The sequence below is a fragment of the Montipora capricornis genome, chromosome 14, assembly GCF_036669925.1.
Source record: "Montipora capricornis isolate CH-2021 chromosome 14, ASM3666992v2, whole genome shotgun sequence".
Taxonomy (NCBI): domain Eukaryota; kingdom Metazoa; phylum Cnidaria; class Anthozoa; order Scleractinia; family Acroporidae; genus Montipora; species Montipora capricornis.
In genome coordinates, this window is record NC_090896.1 from 660,001 (window position 1) to 685,000 (window position 25,000).

Below are 25,000 nucleotides of genomic sequence, written 5' to 3' on the forward strand. Positions count from 1 at the left end.
GTCAAGAAACGTCGGATGAGAAGGGTGGAAAGGGGCTGAAAGGTAGTAATTGTAAATATTCTTTCACTTCCAGATCATTTGTAATCAAATTCTAGCAACTTTTGCGACACGAAATGAAAGTCAATTGAGGGATATTCATTAGAAGCTCACGTTTCGCAAAAGGAAAGACATCAGAGTACTTAACAAGAGGTTCCTTAGTCCCTTATTCGGACCTGTGAGTTAAAAACGCAGAAGAGGTCTGTTCAGGACTCGATAAACTCATTTAACAGGAAGTCTAAATAGACATGAGCTGTGTTTCATTTACAAAGAAACGGAAGAACGAATTCCTTGGGATTTGAGTTTTGCTGATTATTTGTTCATTCGTACATTTAGAAACTGTAGACCCATGCATTCCCAATCCCTGTCAAAACAAGGCAAAGTGTCATCCCTCGAAGAACAAGAAAAGCTTCATTTGCCAGTGTGAAGGACGATTCAAGCCTCCTCTTTGTAGTAAGCGCAAAGTTGCTTCATTTACGTTTAAAAAAATCGAATCAGTCAACGAGTCAGCCAGCAAATCGTTTAGCTATATGATCAGTTACACAGAAAGAATGGGTGAATAAGGCAGTTGGAAAGTGTGTTCACCACTGAGCGAGTCAGTCAGTCAGTCAGCCATCTATGAACACATATAAATCACGAGTTATGTCGCGAATCAATAGCACGCCCTCTCTTTGTATACACTATCTGTTCTGCAGTTAGTTCTGACTTTGTATGATTGCTTTCAATTGACTATTTTTCTTTGAAAATAGCGTGTGATTGTCCCAAAGGCGACCTCCGCAGCAATCCTCCGATTCTTCCACAGCGCTGCAAAGAAACTGGGGACTGTTACTGCCCTGCGTCCGCAGATGGAAAGGAGTACAGTGAAACACCGAAAGGTTGCGAGCGAGCGAGTGAGTGAGTAAAGTAACGTGCAAATTATAACCCGTACCTGCCTCCCCCCAAAAAACGTTATTTTGTACGTGACAGGGATGGATGCTCCAAAATAAGGTGAGACACATAGTATTGTGTATATAAAGTGCCAAACTATCTCAGTAAAGTTTTGCTACGTGTAAAAGAATCTGTGAAAAGAAAGTGTCACTAGAACTGCAGGGGCGGAATCTAGGGGGAGAGCGCAGAGAGTGCGCACACCCGCCCCCCCCGAAAAGAAAAGCAGTCAGCTACGCCATTCATTATTGATACACCCCCTCCCAAAAAACTCTTGGATCCCCCGCCTCCTTAGCTCAACAATTCATGAAAGCTAACCATTTCGACTCAGCGCTTACTGAATTCTTATTACTGGAGATAAGTGCTTAACCCAGCAGTTATTCTCATCCTAAACCGAGTGCTGTGTATCTGCCAAAGCGCGTTAACACTGAGGTTGTCAGGTATTTCCAAGTAACTTGTCACGAAATGTCTCACCTTATTTTGGAGAATCCATTCGAGTCATAACCATACAGTATGAGTGAAAGATCTGATTGTGTGGCAGCATGTACGACTGCTTGCCTAGAGAAAGGGTGGTGGTTTAATTGAAAGAGTTAATCAGTACTCAGGAAACTCATTTTGTACGATCGATATGGAAGATTAATTAACGTGTTGTCAAGGACAGCTAAACGAAATGCAGTATTCAGGTCACTGTTGACTGAGACTCAGCATCAAGATCACGTGTATAGCTTTATAAATCCGGGACAGTTCACGTGCTACGTGAATTAATTTTCTGTACCCAAAGTACAAAATGACTCTTCTGAATACAGGTGAATTAAATGGGGCGTTTTTGTTAAACTGTCAGCCTGATAAACAATTAATGAGGTTTAAAACACTTATTACATATTGTTGTGCCAGTCTTCTTTGGTGAGACGGAATAAGTATATTGTGGGATTACTTGTTCAATCCCATGCCGTGCATACTTCAGGTGCCAAAACGGCTTCCTTAGTTGGTTGTGAGGATTAAAAGAAGCATAAAAATTAAGCTCTTACAGTTCCACACGACGTGGTTCCTTCTTTGTTTTGCATAAATATCATTGGGCAAGGAACGAGAAGTAAATGTAAAAGGTCAGTTATATTGGAGGCACGCTGGTTTCCGTCAGCTAACGTGAAAAACTGGAATTTCTAGAAGAATGCCTTCTTCGCTCATCATGTCGCCCTTAAAACGTACCCCTTTAAGACTGGTTTTCTTTCTCTCTTTCTTCTTTTGCAGGAGGGAACCCCTGTAGCAGCAATCCGTGTCAAAATGACGGCAGGTGCTTTGTCAATGACGACAAACTATCGTTCTTTTGTCAATGTCCTGACGAATGTTCTGGTGATCTTTGCCAAAACTGCAATTGTAAGTGTATGGTTGCATCTCTGTTTGATTCAAAACTGTAAGAAAGGTAGAAGTGGAAAACGCAAAACAGATAGGACATATTTTGCAATGGTAATGGGGCTTGAATCGCGAAATTGGATGCTTTCTTAGCACGAACAGTGCGTTCTGGACACTGGAAAGCTAGATTTAAGACAAAATGAAATATGGAACAATATGAGATTGGATAAAACTTAAAAATAAGAAACCGATGTCCATTTTAGAATAGTTTAAAGTGGTACTACGACCAAAAAAAAAATTTGTTTTTCCTTTGGATTTCAAAACTATGTTAACTAAACACCAACTCACCCAAGTTTTAAGTTCTGATTTTAAAAAGACACCTGTTTATTTTAGCTGGAATTTTCTTATTTATTGATCCGCCATTACTAACTTTAGAAACTTGAGAAAGCTGGGTCGAGGAGAAAATGACGTCAAACACTCACTAGTTTAAGATTGCAATGCGTGTGTACGCGGCCGAATTAATATGCAGCACGGGAGTTTCGGGCTTTCAGACTTTTCAACCCGTGTTTTGCATATATAATAAATTGCGTTTACACGCTGAAATTTTAAGCTAGTGAGTAAATGACGTCATTTTCTCTAGATCCAACCCTCTGAGGTCCAATCGGCCAGTTTTGAACGTGAGTAATGGCGGACCATGAAATCCAAAACTTACACTCAAAATAAACAGCGTTTGGAAAAAACTCAAAGCTCAAAATTTTGCCAGTTAGGTGTTAAGCGAACACGCTTTCAAAATGTGAAGAAAAAAAGGAAATGATTTTTTGATCATAGTACCACTTTAAAGTTGCACGAAACATAGCTAATAGAGGGGAATGGTTTGGAAGCTCGGCAAACATCAAAGCAGCAAACAAAGATGCCAAGATTTAGGTTGGAAAGTCCACGACCGCGCGCAATCTTTTGTTTTGGGCTCATACACTATGCATGAATTGCGTAATCAACACGTTTCTATTGGTTAGTTCCTCACTACGGAGTAAACAACTATTGTGTTTTGTGTACGGTCAAGGCCAAAAAAGAGAACAAAAACCTACAACAAAGAAATTTGCCGCGTTTCATAACCATTCCTCTCTATTAACTATGCACGAAATGAGATTTAACGTTGTCAAAAAATTTATATTAAGGACCAACCAGAGTCGGTTTCAAAACTTTCTGAAGAAAGATTCCAATTTTAATCACATTTCTCTCAAATTATATATGGGGATATCAAGCTGACAAGATCTGTACACCCAAACACTGTAAAAATGGTGGAACATGCATAGTCGTCGGAAGAAAGCCATTCTGCAAATGTCCATTAGGATATCAACCGCCCAACTGCGTCACTAAATACATGCAAGGTAAGATTTACTCAAAGTGTTACCATAAATAACCCTGTGCAAGACATTAAACTGATCCTACGAACATTCACGCTAGTTTCAAGAAAGGGAACGATCAAGATGACGAAACCTTTGTCAAGGATTAATCTCTGGTCTACAGTCGTTTTCTTCGATAATACCCTTTGCGTCCGTCATTTGCTTTCTGCATATTTTCAAAACCGTAACACTCGTCATTCATGAATGAGTGACGAGGTGTGGAGAACGTAATGGTTGGATCACAAAACGCTCCCTTGTCTGAAACATTACTTAAGCAATTGCATTTAATTATCAGAACACAACGCATGTCATCCAAACCCATGTCAGAATGGCGGGTCTTGCAGAAACGTTGGACTTAATAAACACAAATGCATCTGCACGGCACAGTATAGTGGAATCAATTGCGAACGTAAGTCAAAAGGCCAAGTAATAAATGTTTTTTTGATGATAATGGTGACACTGATGTGATGACGATGACGATGGTGCTGGTAGTCGTCAGCCTCCTCAATCATGTGGTCCTTAACAATTTCTTCACAATAAATACATCACGTTGATGATAATGATGACGACGATGATGCTAGTGCCGGCCACTGCCCTCCTACCCAGTTGTTTTGTAATTGTTTTGTACTATATTTGTACCCATTCATGCATTTCCTCCTGACCTTTAAATGTGATATTCTATTAGTGAATGGGCATCCGATTAATTTAGCTTGGGTGCCCTGTTACCGACTTTTTCTGTTATATTTATAACATCTTGTATCACTTTTGTCTTATAAAGGTACGAATATATAAGTTATTATTGTTGCCAACAATTTCTTCTAGGCGGTAATATCGAACGGATGACTTGTGGCCCATACGCAAACTTGTTGTAGAACAGAGCGAAATCGGGGTACGGAAGTAGCAAGCACAGAATCAAAAAACAATGACGATTTAAGGCGATCATTGCCTGATTTCAAGCCGAAGGCGACTAAGGTACGAGTCTAAATTATGGGATTAGCAACTATTGATGCACATAGAAAGAGCACACCGATATTTACAAAATCCCCATGTTTGATGTTAATCGTGCTAAAAATTAACTTGGACTGAGATACAGCCATTTAATTACATCAAAATTTACATTTACATGTTCCAGCACTCGGCAAAGTCCCTTTTTGGCTTATGGCTGTTTCTGCTTAGGTGGCCTCATACACCGTAAGCCTTTTTAGAGACATCACGCCAAGCCGGCCACTTCAGCTGGTGAGAACAGAACAGCCACAACACCGGGGACTACATCCCCTACTCTTATCGAATAGTGTGTGGGTTCTTTAACGTCCCACAGGTAACTTATGAACATAGAAGTTATTTGTGAGACGGGGCCTACGGTTTATAGTCCTTACCCGAGAAGACTTGAAAGTCTAACCATTTGCAGATGAAATTACAAAGGCAGCACTTTCTCCTCAGTTATTTTAGGATCCTGAGTGTTGATCCGGCCGGGGTTCGAACCCGCGACCTCCCGCATGACAGCCCGATGCTCAACGAACTGAGCCACCGGTCGTCGAGACGCAGCGTCCTGATGGCTATACATTTCTTTGTAAATTTTGTCGTTTTGAAATGGCTGTATCTAGCTTAATATTGGGTCTGTTAAAACCATACTTGGGGATTTTGTAAAGCTTGGTGTGTACATTCTGACAATAGCTACTAATCTCATAATTTGCAGATTCGTACCTTGCCCCTCTCGGCTTGAAATCAGGCAATGATGTCGTCGTCGCTGACGGTAAAGCCTACGATGATAGTGAAACAATGCTGCTTAGAAGAAACAACTCTAAGCTTTTTAAAGCCGAATTAAGAGTCATGTCAGGCTTCAGCTTGAAAGCTTGATTTGTTTGTAATTTTTTTTTCAAAGGAGACAAATGCATGGACTGTGACGTCCAAGCTAACTGCGTCAATGGACGCTGCAAATGCCGACGTGGATACACAGGGAGCGGACACAGAGGCGATTGTAAGCTAAGTAAGTAACTTGAAAGACCGCTATTTCATTGGTTTTCGATCAAGGTCCAGTGATCAATACGCTAAACGTACATCCCGATCCTATCTGATTACCAACTGTTTTTTTTTTTTGGGTGGTCCCGAACTCAACCACCCAGGGTTACACTGATAATGACACGGTAAGTTTTTCCAACTGTAGAGGGCCTCAGGATCAAGGGTAGAATTCAAACCCAGGAGACTGTAAGAGGCACCTAGTTGTCCATTTTCCAGTTGGTTTTCACTGTTATGCTTGTTTGATGAAGTTGCCTTTTTCTAAAGAATTACCTTAAGGACCGACTGCTTTAAAATTCAGTGTCTAAATATTTATTTCTTTTTTTCAACACGAAACAAACTTAAAGCTATGTTCCAGTTATTCCTTTTCCTGTTGCAGCTTTGGTGTGTCAAACGTGCCCTTTGAACGCTGTATGCGTTGACGGTGAATGCTCTTGTATAAATGGTTTCTACTTGATCAACGACATTTGCAAGATGATAGGTGGGTAAAAACGTTGATGTACACAAACAACAAAAGTTTGCGACACTTGCAAGTAAATTCTTGAGAAAGAGGATTGTACGCAGTATACTAATATCCTCTTATTAACAGACCGGGCTTTCTTGTACAGACTTAGTTGCGATCTGTCCAAACTGCCACGAACTCAGGTCAATATTCCCCAGTATGCACGACTCGAGAAAGCTTCGAGTATTGAAATTGTACCCTTCTCGGCGAATAAAAGAAGTTTTAAACGACTGAAAAATCGACATCATCTTATTTTCAGAATGTTATCATCCTTCAAGTAGTGTAGCACTTGAAGTATTCGATTTTCTATCTATGAATACTTCATACATTTCATAATCATTAAATTTGTTTTTACGTTACGGCGTCGTCCACAGATTGGTGGAATCTCATCAGTTCCTTCAAGCCCCCACCCCTCCCAGTATTTTCCGCTGCACCATTGTTATGTTTGTCTCTAGAGACCGAGGTGACAATGGTGTAATGTGGAATTTCTAAAGGGCGAAGAAAGGAAGCTAATGAGGTATCTTTTGTTTTCGTCCACCAACGTGGCGGCTATGATATAACGTGAATACCACATCATATTCTTTGAACTCATTTTTTATTTCACGGAAGATTTCTTCGGACTATTATACCATCAATCATCTTTGAAAATTTTAGCTAGGAGGAAACAGCAGCACAAGCAAAATTAAATATTCATGTACTTTGCTTCTTTTTCTTTTCTTTTAGGAGGAAAGCAAAAATGAGACGTTTTCTACCAACCTTTCGAGACACCCAAAAGGATGGAGAAATGTACGACTTCTGGTGGACGAACAAAAGAAGCCAATGTCTTTGAGAGATCTTTTGTTTTCGTCCACCAACATGGCGGCAATGACATCACGTGAAAATCTCCTATTGGAAGTGGCTGGTTTATCCACGAATTGTATATTTGTCCATTGAACACAGGTCGAATGGTAACTTGGAGAAGTTAAATTTGAATTGACAGCGGTTCGAAAAAGAAATCAGTGACCAGCATTATCATATCTCAGGATGTTTGGTCAATGACCATTCTCAAGCAGTGTCAATTCAAAGAGAGGTCATAGCCCGAAGAAGGCTGAGAGCCAACAATCGCACCTTCACTGTTTACGTTTGGAGACAAGATCGTCAAACGTCGAATGATAATGCACTAAAAAGTGGCTCAGTCTTTTCCGTGAAATGTTTTAACTCTTAGACTCTAATAGGGGATGGAGGAGCTAAAAGTTATATCTCATAACCATAGTTAATAAATGGCGATGGTTATGAAACTTGACAAGTCTTTTTGATTCATGTTTTTGTCTGTATTCTTGGCCTTGAAGGTGCACAAAACACACCTTTTTTCGAGAAGATAACCAATAAAATCTTGCCATTAAATTATGCACAACTACTTTGCGAACCCATGTTAAGCAAATTGAACAAAAGATTGTGCAATGTGACGGTCAATTCAACATCGATGCGACAACATCGTTCTCGCTTTTGAAGGTTTTAAGTCCCTCGATTAACTATGTCATCACAGAGGAAAAACAATGGGGGGTAGTCTTCTCAACAAAATCCCCACAATATAAGCATTGGTTGCTTTTAAAAATTAGTAGCATTCATGCGTCGATAAAAATCCCATTCGAAAAACTACCATGGCCGCCGTAACAGAATGGATCATACCTCAATGTATATGCAAATTGAGAATCTCGCCATTCCCATCACAGTTTCCCGTAAAAAACTCAGTTTTGTCCATTCCATTCGTCGGGGCATCGTAAGAGGATTTACAGATACTTGGCTCAGCTATTTACTTTAGATAGCAAAACTCTTTACCACCTGACGCCAGCACTACAAAACATCGCCAGAGAACCATGTTATTCAGTCGGCTTTTCGGTAGCCTCGCAGCTCCTACAAGGTCTCACCTGATTGGAGACCACCCTTGAGGTTTAACAAAAAAACAAATAACAGAAACAATGGCCCTTTTGTTTTAGGCCTAGGGTAACAGAAACAATGGCCCTTTTGTTTTAGGCCTCGGGTCCATTGTTTCTGTTATTTGTTCTTTTGTTAAACCTCAAGGGTGGTCTCCAATCAGGTGAGACCTTGTAAGAGCTGCGAGGTGACCCCGGCTTTTGGGAACATGTGCATGCGATATATTCCTCACGCTGGGTGCAACGCAAGGGTGTCACACGTGAACATATTCCCGAAGGACTGGTCAATTACGCTCACTCACATGCGAGTTACACTGGTTTGGTTTTAAAGCTGATTATCTGGTTTTGTACAGTATACAAAAACAAAACGCCATTACTAGGAGTATTTTATTGCCCTAGTGTTTCATCAAAATAACTGCGTTAAGTGGAAGAACAGCAATATCTTGTAAATAACTGCAATGTTAGAAGGGAACTCAAGTTGTCTGACTTTTGCCGTTTCTGTAGAGAGCTCATCAAAAAGCCTTCAATCTGTGTGCCGTAGTTACAAATACTGTTAGCGCACTTTACAGTAAATCTTAAAGCCCACAGAGGAACGATAAGCCTAATCCCCTTATAAATGCCCGTCTCCAAATATTTAATTCTCCAACCTTCATCGTCTCAATCCAGTAGTTGCCCTGAAATCTAAAAAGAAATTCCACATTGGAAAGCTCTTGACAAGAAGTCTTGATACTAAACATATCTTTTTTAGTCTTCAAAACAAAAGAATCCTATGGAATTAGTGAAGCATCGTTTCTAAACAAAATTAACATTTTAATTTCAAAACAAAATATTATTAATAAGAAGTAACAAGTTTAAGAAATAACACTGTGTTTTTAATCAAGGTTTTTATCCTGTTGAAGGCATCATCCAAATTTGCAGAGGTTTTGTTCCAGAACCTGAAGCCCTTCGTCAATTTTTATCCCACAAATCAAATTTTATATGAAAAGAATGAAGTAGGTTCTCTGCAACAAATATAAAAGAAAAAATGGTTTACAAGTGTAGCAAATGTTTTCCACCAAAGGGCAGGTACAAAATACAGGTCTCTGTTTTACCAATAACGAAACAAACGTAAACATTCATTAAACCAACGATTTTCTTCATAAAATAGGTCTGAAACCAAACGATTCTTGCACATTCTGTGGGGAAACTACAGAAAACCTTATTCACTTGTTTTGGAAGTGCAAACATACTTGGACTTTTTGGGAAGAAACCCATCGATGGATATGCCAAAATGTTAATAGCCTTGAAAATGACACCTCTGCAGCCTTATATCTTGGCATAGTTGATGATATAGGAGACTTACTTTTCCACCATGCACTTCTTATCGCTAGGTATTACATACACACTTGCAGGTTTAGAAATACCCTACCCAAGTTACAAATATATACAAAAAAAATCCTGAGCTAAATGGAAATTGAAAGACAAATTGCAAAAGATATTAAGGTGTTTAAACGCCTTTAAAAAGAAATGGACTAGATTGAAGAACAACCCTGAATAAATTAGTTCAACACCCTTATGAAACACACCTGCCGTGCGTGGAAATAAAGGCTGCACCTGTTGACCTCTTTGTGTTCTGTGTGTAGTGTTTGTGCTTATTGGACTACTTTGTAACGATATATGACCACGATAATAGGTAATTATTGGTAAGTAGTGTAGATACTGTAATTACTGTTAGAATTGTAAGTATAGTAAGTATGGGTTATTGACCAAGCGTGAGGTCAAGATGACTGGATATTGGCCAAGTTCTTTTTTTGCGTGTTTATGGACCGAGACGAAGTCGAGGTCCATAAACACGCAAAAAAAGAACGAGGCCAATATCCAGTCATCTTGACCGAACAATCTTGGTCAATAAAGGATTTATTATATGACTTAAAACACCAAAAAATGATCTTTGATCTTGCGGGACCAAGCGAGAAATCCCGAGCGGGCAGTATCGCTCCATCTTGCCCGCTCGGGTAGCCAATCGGGTAGCCAATCAGGTTGTTAGTATATTCACCGCGGGCAGTGAACATATCATTTTTATCTTTCACATGTGAGAATATAGGTGTCGTCATGGTAACGAACACGATTAGCCAAGCTTTTTCTTCATTGTAAGATACTTTTGCGCTTCAATATAATTCTTCTCTACTACATTAAGATTTTTATTGCAAAATTTATCTACAAAAATGTTAGTACCCTATAGCATTTTGTTCAAATCAAGAAATAGACACACACAAGTTAATTTATGATGAAGAGAAAGGAAATACAAGATTCTCTTCCCTCATTCTTCTCCAGTTTTTAATTAAGGCGGGAAGAGCCTCTCGCCGAAGGTTTGGTCAAATAAACATCACAAACATTAATTGTAATTTATTGACTGATCGTGCAATAAAATTGATAACAATGGAAAGGAATTTTTTATGAAATGAAAGTTACAAAAATTAAGCCAGCGAATTATATTCTTTCTCTTTCAATGAAATATGTCAAATAAACGGCTGTTTTAAATGTGAAAAATTGCACCTGTAACAATGCAATACCGTCTCAATTGAAGATCATTGTAATATACTCAGGATCTAGGCCCGGGTTTCTCGAAGCATGGTTAGGGCTAACAGCGTTAAATACCATGGAAACCTATGGGTTTTGACACCTCTTAACCAACGGTTAGCGCAAACCAGGCTTCGAGCAACCGGCCCTAGGTCTCTCGCAACTTTACGGTACATGCGCATTGTGAACTTGCACTTATTTGTTTGGTTACAGAAGTCTATAAAGTAGAGTCATGTACAGTTTTATTTTGCTTTGAAATTCCATACAAACCTTTGAATGTCCCGCTATGTTGCCCTGATTCCCTAGATGTACTCAAGAACGTGAACATGTCTATTCTCTTGAAGTTGTTAGTAAAACGCCTAAAGGCGTAAAGGTGATGTTACACAAGTCATGCTTTGATGCAACATTGTTGCAGGTTTTTGAAAACGAAACCTGCAACATTGTTGCCCGAATTTTGTTGGAATTGGTGCGTGTAACACACCCGCCGTTGACTTTTAACGCAAAATCGTCCCACAATGAACCACGGAGAACCGAGATAAGTCACGTCGACAGTCACGTCAACAGTGTCCGCCATATTTGTCGCCCGGGATTTGTCAAGCAGGAGCCTGGGCTCACATGTTGCGAGCACCGTTGCGTTAAAAATCGCAAAGATGTCTCGTGTAACGTGGATTAGAAATGAAATTTAAAATCTGCTCGTGTAACATCACCTTAACGGCCAACGGCAAAACTGTGTATCGAGAATCGGCGTCACGAGAATTATTGTCAAAATTATTTTGTCTTTTTTGCTTTGGTTAAATAAGAGGAACGTTGGCTGGTCCTTCATGTACTGGATCCGAAACAATTAATGTCCATAAAACAAAAGAACGAAGCGAATATAACAATACAATTTGTCCTGCGCCATTTTATCTGGTATATGGAAGTCTATCTGTTTTGTGGAGTTTCGCGCTCCACAGGATCTCAGTTATTTCTACACGTTTTGTACTCAAAAAAATTGTGGCAGTGTACAAATTCGGATTTATGCACACACGTTAATGGCGATAAATCAAGCTCCAACATTATTTAAAATCTTAACGCCTTTTCGTCGTCTCCGTCCAAGTAAGTCATTGATCACAGTGGCACCACACCTCGTCTGGTGAAACCCGGCTGACAAAGAGCCTCCTTCAATGAAATCATTGTTTCAGTGAAGAAAGAAGGGAAAAAAACGCTTTCGACAGAAGAGAAAAGTTCCATAAAACCAGAAAGGAGAGAAAAAAACGAACGAAAACAAGTGGAGCAAGTGGGAAGAACATAAAAAGTTATGAAAAAAATAATAAATTGCTTCATTAGTTGCGTTCGACGTTAGGATTCCAGGGTTTGAGCGCCGTCTTGGAGTGGCTGACCACTCGCCTCGATTTCATGCCAGGGTCATGCCACTGTCCAGTATACGCAATGTAACTGTTTGTTCAAAATTTCGTTCCACTATTCGTTCTGACTGGACCCGCCCCTGTCCACTCTGTTTACAGATATGAAAATGCCCATGATCACGCACGATCGTGATGTGGACCATGTGGTCGAAAAGAAAAATAGAATGTTGTTGTTGCGTTTAACACAAGTTTGATATTGGTCTAACCAAATTGGTCTATTCGATCCGGATGCAAACTACGGCCAGCTAAATGATGGATAACGAAGAAGGGTTCCATTCTGTGGATGAACAAGTAATATCGCCGCTTCAGAGCAGTCTAATACAACCTGAAGATTCGGTAAGCTAAACAGGGTCAAATTCGTCATCACGTTCGTCAAGGAGGAGAAAGGACGCAGAGTCATCCTAAATTATGACAGACAAACTGCCATTTCATATAAAAATACTCCCCTGAGTGCAAGTCCCAAGCCTTTGCCATTAAAGAATTTACTATTTCATGCCGCTAATAATGATGTCCCCAACTTGGGCATAAGTCAGTTACCAGTTGCCACAGCAAGTGAATTAAATGTGCTACCGTTCAGTACTTCTGCAAAACTTCCTGATCGAGATCTCCTCCAACCTGGAATTAAATGTTCATTCCAAGCTACACCAACCCCTGTCAGCTTAGCTGAAGAGGCCCTTGCGTTCGATGAGTTCCCCTCATCTGGACATGCGACTATGAGCTACGATAAACATGGGTCATCTTGCAATGGTAGTGCATATACTCCTTATTTTGATACAGAAATTTGTCATGGTACTACTCTCCTAGGAAGGGAACAAGTATCCCCTGGACATCAACTTACAGTACTATTTGTAGTGGCAACTTAGCTTGGGCCTCTTGTGAACCAAAATACGCGTCCTCCATTCATTATTCTCAACCATCGTTCACGGCACAATGGGCTCCGGGACTGGAAAGGCGTCAACTCCCTACCCAAGTGGTTTTAAAGTAACCACTAAGTATCATTCAGCTCAAGCTGAAGAACCAGTAGATTCATTTATTGACAATCTCACAGAGGGTCAAGAAACCGTCTTCCGCTTGACCTCTGATAGCTTGTAAACAGACTCAAGCGTAGCTCTTTTGCGAGCACAAGAACAGCAGCGATTACCAACGCTTGAGCTCTTCAAGTTCACAGGCAAACCAATCGATTGGCCAAAGTTTATTGAAAGATTTCGTGACCAAATACACAACAAGACGACACTTGCTGATTCAGATAGGATGGCCTACCTATTTCAAAACCTCGATGGTGAGGCTAAGAAAGCGGTAGAAAGTCTAGGTGTCACAGGTCATAGCTATGCAGCCGCCCTAAAGACATTGAAACGCCAGTTTGGAAACCCTAACAGTGTTGCAACAGCTTACCTAAGCAACATGCTGGACAGTACCCTTGTGTCTTCGAATAACAGACAAGCCTTGCGGGACTACTATTACCAAGTGAAAACATGTACGACGTGGTGTGTGAAGATGGGTCAGTCGGCTATACTCCAAACCCCGGAGTATCTCAGCAGAGCAACTATGCGACTACCGATGCACCTAAGAGTAAGATGGTATGAGCACACAGATGGTCGTACGGATAAGTCCAACCTGGTCGAGTTTGAAAGATGGTTGCATAAACGAGTTGACCCTTCGTTTAACCCCCTGGAGGATTTTATATGCGAGGAATGGAGCAAGAAGCGGAGATCTACCAAACCGAAATCAAGCATCAAATTCGCAGCTGCGGTAAAGCTACGATCACCAGGTGTGCAGAGAGTTTTTGTTCTGGGTGGTTGCAATAAAAATTTACTAGACGATCTTAGACTATATCTACATTCAGTCTTGTGGGCAATTTCGCGATTTTTTTTTTAAATTGCGAAATTCGCAAAATTAACGTGTCGCGAAATAGCATCTTAAACTCGATGCGGTATTTGATAGGTAGCCAGTGGAGTCATCTTAAAATTAATGAAATATGAACGAAACGACTCTGGCGGCAGTGTTTTGAATACGCTGGAGTTTCTGCAGTTCAGTGCAGGCCGTAAAGAGTACTTGCAGTAGTCCAAACGAGAAGTGACAAAAGCATTGACTATATAGTTTGACGATTATCGAAACTCAGAAATTTCCTGATTCTTCTAACATTATGTAGATAAGAGTTTCTTTCCTTTCTTTCCTTTTTCCTCTCCCCTACACAGAGCGAGCCAATGTTAACGTTCGACAGCTGGTGCCTCTTCCCTATCACAATGAGTTCCGCTTGGTCATCGCTGAGCTTCGGCCGATCTATAAATATCCATTTTCTGATATCAGCAACACACGATTGCATAGCTTCAACAGCTTTAACGGAATGTTCAGGGTCGGGCTTGAACACAAAATAAAGCTGTGTGTTATCGGCGTGAACATGTACTTGTGGAAGATGACGTGAACATGAAGATGGTGAACAGCTTGCTGACATCGATGACAAACAGAAGAGGACCGAGACAGGGAGAGATTCTTAACGTTCTTTTCTATAATTCTATCAATTCGTGTCTTCTGTTGGCAAAACATTCGAGTAAGAGAGGTTGACTACCCACGCTTTCCGACAACTGAGGGTCAGTCCAAGGACCTACTTGCTACAACATCCACATAACGCTCCGCGTTAAGAGTCTCAAGAGTAATTTGAATATACCCGACGGCCTCCATACGTGCCAAACTTTTTGTTTAATTTTCAGGGTTCTTTTCTTTCACTTTACATGCTCCTTATCAACCATTGTCTTTTCGTATTTATAGTTTGCAATTTTCAAATAATTTTGACTTGATAAGGACGTTTAGCTAACGTCAAAACGTCGCCGATTCAATAATGAATCCACAGATTTGATGGCCAATCCTAGAGTGTGATGACTATTTTTATCTCAGAGGTTTGAATACAACTCTATGTCTATGTCTATAAAGTCGCATGTAAAGACTGTCCTTGGAATTACCTAGGAGAAACCGGAAGATGCTTCCAAACCCGAAAAAAAGGAACATCAACGGAACTAAAAGAACTACACAAAGGGTTCAAACGTTGCCAACCAAGCGTGGCAAAATAATCATTCCAATGACTTTGATAATGCAGGTGCAATCGACAAACCGGGTTTTGCCGCCGATTTTTATTTCCACAATTTTACAAAGCGTCCGGAAAGAGCATCTTGGCGCACTATTTTCCATCTGACGTAAAACTTCGACTATTGGCTCATAGTCGGAGTTTTTTAGCCAATCAAAAAACTAGAAATGCAATAGTCGGAGCTGAAAATTTACTTAAGACTGATAGTCTTAATCTTTTAACCAGAGAACATTTCTCACCACTTAAATTTTTAAATATGTTCTATCCTGGTTACACCTCTATTTTGACTGAATTATGCCAACTGATTCTCATTCTGCTGTGCTGACGAACGTAAACACCGAGAGAACAATACTCGCTTGAATCCTTCTTTAAAATTTGAACTGCGAAAAGCGTATAATACGGGATTAACACATAAAATAATGTTAAATAGCAAACAGAAGATATGCCAGAATTCATGGTTTATCTTCATCCTGAGACGAACAGCGTCTAATACAGTAGTTTCCTTTTTTCAGAATTGTCTCCGTTAATATTTTCAGAGCCGCATATCGTGCCGGAAAAATACAATCCTTTTATCAGGGATCCATAACAAAAAAGAAACACCACTGTGGGTATGTAGGTAGTGAACGCTGAATATATGACCAAATAAATTTGGATTGCCTTGCTCGATTCGACTCCCCATGGACCAATGCATGAAGATTTTTCGCTGCTCCATACATAAAGGAAGAATCCTGGCAAACCGATGGCAATGCTTAAAAACCAAATGGCAAAGATTGCTCGTTTGATACTCTCTTCGTGCAAGCGCCAATCCGAGCTAAAAGGTTTCAGTATGGCGTGATACCTTTCCACTGCCAGTAGTGTGAGAGTTAAGGCTGAGGAAGTTATCGAAGTCTGCACAACCACAATAAACTTACAAGAGAATTTCCTGAAGTCGTCGTTCAGTGATGCTACGAAATCATGATCACCATAGTACACCAAACAAAACGGATACATCAAGATGACAATTGAACCGCTTGCCGCCAAGTTCGCTAAGAGATAATTTGTTGTCGTATGCATTTCTCGAGTCTTGTGAACAATTCGAATCATTAATATATTGCCAATAAAGCCAAAAATGTAAAATGGAATGCACGCAATCATGACAAAGTGAAAGTTATTGGAATCAACCATACTTGCCTCCCTTTTAGTTTATCAAATATCTGCACTTTGAGAAAATAAGACGCTTAGTTATGATCAACCACTCTTATCATCCACGATTTCACCTGCTGGTCTAAAAACACAGTTGTCAAAATTTCCAACAATTCTTTCACCTTAAAGATGTTGCGTTTCGAACACAATTGGAAAGTTCAATCAAAAAAGAATTGTCGCACCAATTTGCAAAGAAAAAAAAAGGAAAGAGTGACAGGATGTAGGACAATTCAAGATTATCTTTAAACGCGCTCATTCATTCAGGGAAACAAATTATGAAAAAGGCTGACATACTTACCATAGTTTTTGCGAGCTGCCAAACTAAGTCATTATTGATAATCTGTCACTTGAGCCAAGTCTATTAGCCGACCTTGAATACATTAATTTACTCATATTATATATATATTTCTTTCAAAGTTTAGTGTCCATACGAATTGAAAGTCGTTAAAGAAATATACCGCTTTGCCCACCTTGCACTCGCGCGGTTGGCTGCGCACAATTTTTACGCCAAAATCATATCGGACGCTTTTCTAAGCGAACTCATGTAAAAAGGAACGCGTATTCCGTACATTCCGATTAAACTGTCTTCGGTTCATTGTGCCATCGGGAGAAGAAAAGTAAAGAACAATGAACAGAAAGCTATTTTAATTAAGCGTGTTATTGTGAACTGTAGGCCTGCAAACTTGCGCCATAATTAGCCTGAATAATATGAGCCATAATACCAGGAAAATGAAAGCTACAAAATGTCACGAGTCAGCAGGATGATAAATGAATGTAATGAACTTTTTACTAATTTTAACTTTTTCATTTGACATTTTTCTAACACTTACGACAATTTAGAGGTTATTATTTGACAAGAGAAATCAATTTTTATTCGTTAGATAGTAACTCAGGTAAAGAACCTGAACAAATGCTATCACCCGTAACCTTTTTACAACCCTGTAACTGCGTGAAATCAGTAACATAAGTACAACCGTGTTAAAACCAGCCTCTGTTTGGAGATATGGGGCAGTGAGAAAATAAATAGATTCAATATCGTCAAATTGCACTGAGAAATTAAAGTTCAATAGTTGAAGCGTTTTAATAACCTTCATTGCTAAAAAGTTGCGTACCAATTCCATGATTAAAAAACTTACTGAACACATCTTTCTTAATGGACGGTTTTATTGCCACGATAACCTGACATAATGTCTGAAAGTGCTATTTACTCTAAATAGTTGGAATAAGAAACCTGTCGTCAAAATCCAACTTCCAAATGATTACAATTTGCATTTGAGCGTTCTGGAAAATTCTCAATAGAGAAATGGAGAATTCCGTTTGAGTCAAACGATAAACGTTCGGCGACAACTTAAATTTTGCCAAAAATTGATGGGACCTTTTTTATTCAAGTTTATTTCCTGGCGTTAGGATAAAACTAGATTTGGGCAAATTCTTGAAAGAGAGAAGTGAGTTCACGAGTGTAAGAGAATTTGAAGACGATTTAAAGTGCAGAAAGTGTTCCGTTGGCTGTTCATCGGTAACGCTAAACAAATTGTCAAGGCCTGCTTTATTTTAAAACGAAATAAAATATGTAAAAGTTTTAAGTGAGTGTCATATTTGGTTCTACAAGCGCATGTTGTTTTCTCGTGCATAAAACATGCTGCCAAAAAGCTAAATTATTGGGGGGTTCTTCCAGGTGTCTTGGGTAAAAATAGAACAATGCCCAAGGCAAATGAGGATCACGGAGACAAAGAGAAATCACCTTAGGGGACAATGCAGCACAACGCATTCTTAAAAATGCAACCGAACAAAGATCGGAATATAATTAACATCGGTTCAAGAAAGTAACTTTTTGAGGGAAACGTGAAGAACGACCCCAACTCTTATTTCCTCACTGCTTCTATAAGAGTACTGGTACAGATGCCCGGACTGTTGTTTGGGTTCGCGCGAGGCAGGTGGCAGAATTTTCATGCAAACGCGACTGCTAAAGTTAAAGAGTCGCCCTTTCTAAAATTAACATCAGTAAACACTAACCAACCATTGTTAAATATGCTACAGAGGAGGCGTGGTTCAGTGGTTGGGGCGTTGGGTTTGCATACGGTTCTAACCTCTGCATGGTTTGGATTTGTTTCCAATTGTCCCGGATTCAACTCTACCACGCTTTGTAGATGGCCAACTGCTTGCCTCCTGCCAGTTGGGATTCTTAATCATGTTTCTGTTAAGTTTGAATTGCTTCTTTCAGGTTAAAAGAAGGGCGCCTGTAAACTAGCTTAATCAAAAATAAACAAAACATTTTTACAGAAAAGTTATTAAAATGTGGGGTTAAAAAAAATAATTGCAACAGCAAGACATCCGTTGACAGCAAATGACAATCGATATATCAACAATACTTTTAAAAGCTAAAAGACCAAACGATCTTTCCACAAATGCTCACGTTTGCCAGAGGAGAGCTAACGTATTAAAAAATACAAAAATCTACCCTGCTGCACCAGCGTACGATGGCCGACTATGGTAGCGCGGGATTTATTCTCTCCATGGTCAGCATTCCATTTTTCATAATCGGATTTCTTGGAAATGTGCTGGTTGTCAGAATCGTTTACAAAACACCAGAAATGCATTCAGTCACAAACTATCTCTTAGCAAACTTGGCTGTTAGTGATGGACTCGCCATTTTCTACATATGGCCTAATATGTTGAAACACGAGTTTTTAAAGAATTTTGACTGTAGGCTGAAGGCGTTGAGTTTTACCGTCCCCGTTTCCTCCTTTACCTTAATGGTCCTAGCAATTGAAAGGTACCATGCCTTGTTAAAGCCATTTAGAACAGGCTTACGCTTAAAACAAGAGAATGTGAAAAGAGCTATCGCAATTATTTGGATCTCAAGCGTTCTTATTTTCATGCCGATTGCGATCATGGAATCGAAATGGAATGAAGTTGTCCATTTGTGCATTCTATCAAGCAAAGTGTACTTTTTTGCACTGCATGCAATGGTCGTTTACATTCCCTCAGTGGTTTTCCTTTATTGTTATGGATCCCTCATCAAAGGACTCTACTTTGACAACACAATCTGTGCTTCGTCCGGAGACAGGCAAGAAGACAGAGCATGTGAAAAGAAGAAACTTGTAATAACATTTATGCTAGCAACTGCAGGCTTTCTAATCGGTTACGGACCATCCGTTACCTTTAACACCCTTGTTGTTATCGGAGCAACTCAAGAATTTTACTGTTCTGTCCTTTCGCCCGTCATAAAATTCACCTTCTTTTGTAGCTTGTGTTTGAATCCTGTTTTATATGCTTTTCGCAGTACGAACTTTCGACAAGGATTTAAACGGATAATATTCTGTCGAGATCCACAAACCCAGAACGAGCTGTTGCAACAGCCGTAATGAAAGGAACACTAATAATTTTTATTCTTGGGACTTCTGCTTGTACAATCTTTTTTTTAGCCATTGATCGACTCGCGAGGCAATCATAACTTTCTGTCACCTGACCGTTGTTGAATGCCCTGCTGAGCTCCACTGAGACGGTCTGCCGTATACCTCAGTGGTAGAGCAGAGGCAGCATGACCATAAATTTGGGTCTTGTTCAGGAATACTCGGATTTTTCTGAATATCCCGAGTCACCATTGAACTGAAAAAAGTAGATCTCTTCATGTCTGTAGAAAGGTTCGTAGTAGCATAATTTCACTTTTTAATGGTATCTTTCTATTGGCTTATGAAGAAAATAATGTCATTTATTATATAGATACTGATGAAATACCAGGATTTCTCCTTTTACTAAAAAATCATTATCTTTACCGCGCGCAGTGAACATATCATTTTTATCTTTCGAATTCAAATGTGAGATTATAGGTGTCGTCATGGTAACGAACACGATTAGCCAATAAAACGCGAGCTTTGTCTTCATTGTAAGATACTTTTGCGCTTCAATATAATTCTTCTCTACTACATGAAGATTTTTATTGCAAAATTTTACATTATCATGATTTGCTTTTCATAACTTTCATCTTGTTTCATGTTACACAACATGCGTGTATTAGCGGTTTGTGACCACTTTTTCATCATTTCGAAAATGAATAAAACAATTTGTTTTAAATCTGGACATTTCATCAATGTCAATGTCGTGCTGAAAGTATCTCTCACGAGTGAGCGAAGCAAACGAGTGAGAGATACTTTCAGCACTCGAAGATAAAATTCGTATCCCCGCGAGGCCATGTAATATCCTCTATATCTACAAAAATGTTAGTATCCTATAGCACTTTGTTCAAATCAAGAAACGGACACACACAAGTTAATTTATGATGAAGAGAAAGGAAATACAAGATTTTTTTTCCTCATTCTTCTCCAGTTTTTAAGGCGGGAAGAGCCTCTCGCTGAAGGTTTGGTCAAATAAACATGACAAACATTAATTGTAATGTATTGACTGATCGTGCAATAAAATTGATAACGATGGAAAGTAATTATTTATGAAATGAAAGTTACAAAAATTAAGCTAGGGAATTATATTCTTTCTCTTTCAATGAAATATGTCAAATAAACGGCTGTCTTAAATGTGAAAAATTGCACCTGTAACAATGCAATACCGGTCTCAATTGAAGATCACTGTAATATACTCAGGATCTAGGCCCGGGTTTCTCGAAGCATGGTTAGGGCTAACAGCGTTAAATACCATGGAAACCTATGGGTTTTGACACCTCTTAACCAACGGTTAGCGCAAACCAGGCTTCGAGCAACCGGCCCTGCGCGATTTGGTTCATCTTGCCCTCTCACGGAGCTAGTCATATAATAAGTATTGTTAATAATGTAAGTATAGCACGTATTGTAATAATTGTAAGTAGTGTGTAGTATTGTAAATGTTGTGTGATGTAACTCAAATAAAAGTTGTTAAAAAAAAAAATTAAAGCTAGCCTTAGGCCTAAAAACTGTTGTTTAGGTCTAATTAGACCTAAGCTAGGTTAGCCTTAATGAATGTTTAGGTTTCTTTCTGTATTGGTAAAACAGATACCTGTGACATGAGACCAGTGTTTTGTAGCTGCCGTCCACCAAAAGTATTTTTAGTTCCGGTTTTTTGATAACTCATCCACAGCATAAGAAATCGGAAACTTTCACCTCACCTCAACAAATAACTCCTGGAAGACAAACGCACCTTCCCTGTACACAATGGTGATGAATAGGACACATGCCACAGTCAGTGTCTGTCAATGAAAAAGAGTAAAAAGGTTTTTCTTTTTTTCGTGTAACTTCTTGGAGCGGTAAAGATGGGAGGCAACTATATATATTTCTGTTACTAATTACATGTAACGATGCAAACAAATCAACATTTTACGATATTTTTTTTCCAGGTTTTGTTCTTCAAGAGTTGAACCATGGAAGTACGCCATGCATTTTTTAAGTGGATATGATATGATATGACAATAATGACGATGACGATGATTACAATTATCTTAACCATTCTGTTTAAGTCTAGTTTTACCTTGACAAGAAAATCCAGGAATACAGACGCACATTCCACGAACACAATGATGATTAATCGGGCAAATACCACACCTTGTATCTTTATCAACTAACAAAATTCAACAATAAAGGGTTCAATATTGCTGATCTACTATTTTCAAAATGCACGACCTTGTAAGGCAAATGAATAGTCAAAAAGAAAAAGAACTTAAGATATATGCAGACACCCACTTGTTCTCCCTCCCCCCTTCCCCCGGAAAAAAAGGTGCTGTCACTACTGCGTCATCCTTGCCCTTGCTCCTGTCTTCAAGAAAATTTCACAGCATCGTATCTCTATGCTATGATTGGTTTCTAAGAGACTTGGTGCTGCTTCTGTGGAAGAGTGAAACTCTAAAATCTGGTTTCAAAGAATTCTCTCCGCTTATGGGATAACTCTCACACGTTAGCTTCTAAATCTCGCCATAATTGTTAATATAACTCTTTCAATTCGTTTTATACCAAATGTCAGTATCTCAGTAAGTTTCGTAAGTTCTGTGAAGACAAATAAACCAGACGTTGCCTCTTTTCGTTGAATATCTTTGAGATATGAAAGCAAATTTACTCCCACGCCATTAGATTTAAGCGCATTTTCTGCCGAACTCATCTGCGTTAAAAATATTAATGTGATGGAATATTTACATACTTTCAGTGCAGACGTATCCGGTACCAATGTAACCTTTCCTGCAGCGACAGCGTCCATAAATACAGTCCGCGTTCACGTCACAGTTGGCACATTTGTCAACTATATACAGGAGAGAAGATGAAGGGTATTAAGATTTGGCTTTTTTGTAATTATTGAACCAATTATTACCTTTTAAAAGCCAGGTCCCGTTTCTCGAAAGTCACAAAAACATTTGTAACTGTAAAAGTCAGCTACGAAATTGCAATCTGCTTCTTTTGATAAGCTGGTCTTTAAACCATTTCATTCCAACGATTGAAACGTTCATTCTCCTAACTAGTACCATGGATTTCTTTGTTGGGTAGTCATGAGAATTTGGTGTTATATCAAGATCACACCTCTTTAAGCTTCATTCTTAACACCTGTCTGACTGACATTTCATTGAAATTGTGAGGAGAATTTATGTGCCGATCTCTCCTGGGAGTTAAAGGGTTACCTTGTTTTGAAGACAGCCAGAAGCAAAATGATGGAAAACCTCTCCGTTCTCATGATACAAAGACATTTGTCATACCAGAGAAAGGCCCAGAAAATTGCGGGACTTTCGATATCTAGGCTCCAGAACAAGTCCAATCTCCATCTCACCTTCACAATGCGGTCCGGTGAACTGCGGAGAACAGATGCAGTCATAGCCATTCGGTAGTTCAAGGCACGTTCCTCCGTGCTCACATTTGGTAAGGCTGCAATGTCCAACAGGATTTGTGATGCGGACTGCAAGCACAAGACGATGACATGGAGTTCATTGAGAAATTAGAGTTATGGTGGGAGTCTTGAAATTTCCTTGATTTCCAAACGAGAGGTAAATTTAAAATAGGGAGCTATGTAAAATTCAGAAATTTAGAGCGTGTTCTAAGTCGCTCTGTGAATTCCGTTTCATCATAGGTTTCATGTAACATTTCCAAAAGAGCATTTGTAATGAACCAGAGATTAAGTTCGCCGATTTTTGTGAAAAGGCTTCTTGTTGATTAAATCCCTCCAATGATGATGACCCAATTTAATTTAACAAGACCAACACTTTGTTATCAGTGAGAAAGAGGTCTTTTAACACGTTTAGATCATAGAAGCAGTAACCGCATAACCAAATGGTCAACATTCCAACAAAAACTACCTTACCTGAGCAATCAGATCCTGTGAATCCAGGTGAACAGATACATTTAAACTCTCTGGTAGCGATATCCTGACATGTAGCACCATTTTTGCATGGATTTTCGCACGTGCATACAGTACCTGCAGTCCGAGAAAAATAGACAGCTGTTTTTGACTAAAAAAAAGAGGTCCAAGGGTGTCTGCATGCGCCTATCCTATGTTCCAGGTGTTTTATATGGCATCATAACATTACCATTAAGTGAAAAAGGTCGGTAGATTCAATCATTCCAAGTAGTACAGTTTGTTGAAATTGTTAAAACCTTTTTGAGCCTCCTTAAAGGTAGTTAAAATGTTTTTGACAGATGTTCATTTCCATTAGTTTCAACCATTTTTCTCAACTCTAGTTAGATTATTACAATTAACACTGCATGACCACATCATTACTTGTGATAAACAAGCATGGGAGTTACACAAAACCATAAAATGTTGGCAACGATCAGATAATCTACCAAATGTAGAAATATACACATTTCTTTCATTGATCAGATAATCTATGTGTAGGTTTTGTTCGGTCGAGTTGGCCAGGGATGGACTTCAACTGTGACAGTGCGACGTAGAACGCGCAGAAAGATTTTTTACAAACCAGTTTGCCATGTTCATTTTCAGACGTGCGGCGTCGGGCCGTACTCAACAACTCGGGCACAGTTTTTCCCTATTCACTACTTGCACAAATCCCATAATACACCTCTTTTACGCCCCAAAACTCTGCAAAGGCATTGTTTACGACTTTTGTTGGGACATTTTCATGTCCCAGGAGAAGTTGCAAACAATGGTTACGCAAACGTTTTTGGGGGTAATGGAGGTGTATTATGGGATTGTGCAAGTAGTGAATACGGACCTCCCAGCCGGTGAATAACATATATATAATTATAATTATAATTATAGTCATCATCATCATCATTAGTGACTTGACCCAATAGAGGAGAACCTCAATTACAGTGGAGTCGGCAAAATTAATGACGTAAGACACTGAAGTCATGTTAACACTTACATTCACACAGCCGACCATAATATGGAGGTGTACAAGTGCAGTGGAATCCACCTATATCTCGAACACACAAACCTTCATGTTTACACGGATTGGGCGTACAGGGATTAGCCTCTAAGGAGAACACAAAAGGCAATTACTATAAGTTCGTATAAACGCTTTCATCGATCTATGCTAACTATAGCTGCAATAGAAAACATACGACCGAAAATGTCCCAACTTTCCCAACACCAATTGTTCAATAGGCAGTCGATTCTGATCCGAAAATAATGTGTGCACCCTGTACGGGAAAAGAGCCCGATTTGTTTTCGTTAATACATTAACTTGTTTGCCACGATTTTTGGACTTTTTG

General features: G+C 39.3%; 4 protein-coding genes across 4 annotated transcripts in view; 3 read left to right on the top strand and 1 right to left on the bottom strand.

Annotated features, from left to right (window-relative positions):
- Nucleotides 1–7,513, top strand: part of LOC138032238 (fibropellin-1-like) — a 17,155-nt gene extending 9,642 nt beyond the window's left edge. The window contains exons 13-20 of the mRNA XM_068879867.1: nucleotides 373–489; nucleotides 786–926; nucleotides 2,209–2,334; nucleotides 3,573–3,698; nucleotides 4,009–4,122; nucleotides 5,596–5,700; nucleotides 6,109–6,210; nucleotides 6,955–7,513. Coding sequence (XP_068735968.1) covers nucleotides 373–489; nucleotides 786–926; nucleotides 2,209–2,334; nucleotides 3,573–3,698; nucleotides 4,009–4,122; nucleotides 5,596–5,700; nucleotides 6,109–6,210; nucleotides 6,955–6,971 — 848 coding nt within the window. The 3' untranslated portion in view covers nucleotides 6,972–7,513. The remainder of the gene's footprint in view (nucleotides 1–372; nucleotides 490–785; nucleotides 927–2,208; nucleotides 2,335–3,572; nucleotides 3,699–4,008; nucleotides 4,123–5,595; nucleotides 5,701–6,108; nucleotides 6,211–6,954) is intronic.
- The window catches only part of LOC138032240 (neurogenic locus notch homolog protein 1-like), an 86,150-nt gene that overhangs the window by 41,875 nt on the left and 19,275 nt on the right, over nucleotides 1–25,000 (bottom strand). The window contains exons 14-22 of the mRNA XM_068879868.1: nucleotides 24,652–24,762; nucleotides 23,628–23,741; nucleotides 23,100–23,225; nucleotides 22,482–22,580; nucleotides 21,819–21,908; nucleotides 21,460–21,540; nucleotides 8,792–8,825; nucleotides 7,900–8,064; nucleotides 2,167–2,326 (exon numbers count right to left, since the gene is read on the bottom strand). Of these exons, the coding sequence (XP_068735969.1) occupies nucleotides 21,461–21,540; nucleotides 21,819–21,908; nucleotides 22,482–22,580; nucleotides 23,100–23,225; nucleotides 23,628–23,741; nucleotides 24,652–24,762 (620 nt within the window). The 3' untranslated portion in view covers nucleotides 2,167–2,326; nucleotides 7,900–8,064; nucleotides 8,792–8,825; nucleotide 21,460. The remainder of the gene's footprint in view (nucleotides 1–2,166; nucleotides 2,327–7,899; nucleotides 8,065–8,791; nucleotides 8,826–21,459; nucleotides 21,541–21,818; nucleotides 21,909–22,481; nucleotides 22,581–23,099; nucleotides 23,226–23,627; nucleotides 23,742–24,651; nucleotides 24,763–25,000) is intronic.
- Nucleotides 13,358–18,593, top strand: LOC138033418 (uncharacterized). Its single transcript, XM_068881145.1, has 2 exons — nucleotides 13,358–13,874; nucleotides 18,589–18,593. The coding sequence occupies exons 1-2, from the start codon at nucleotides 13,358–13,360 to the stop codon at nucleotides 18,591–18,593; spliced, it is 522 nt and encodes a 173-aa protein (XP_068737246.1).
- On the top strand, nucleotides 18,845–19,732 carry LOC138033419 (RYamide receptor-like). The gene has a single exon (XM_068881146.1). It carries the CDS (start codon nucleotides 18,845–18,847, stop codon nucleotides 19,730–19,732), a length of 888 nt encoding a protein of 295 aa, XP_068737247.1.

Coding starts and splice junctions, on each gene's coding strand:
- LOC138033418 (XM_068881145.1), top strand. CDS start 13,358: ATGGCCTACCTATTTCAAAACCTCGATGGTGAGGCTAAGAAAGCGGTA.
- LOC138033419 (XM_068881146.1), top strand. CDS start 18,845: ATGGCCGACTATGGTAGCGCGGGATTTATTCTCTCCATGGTCAGCATT.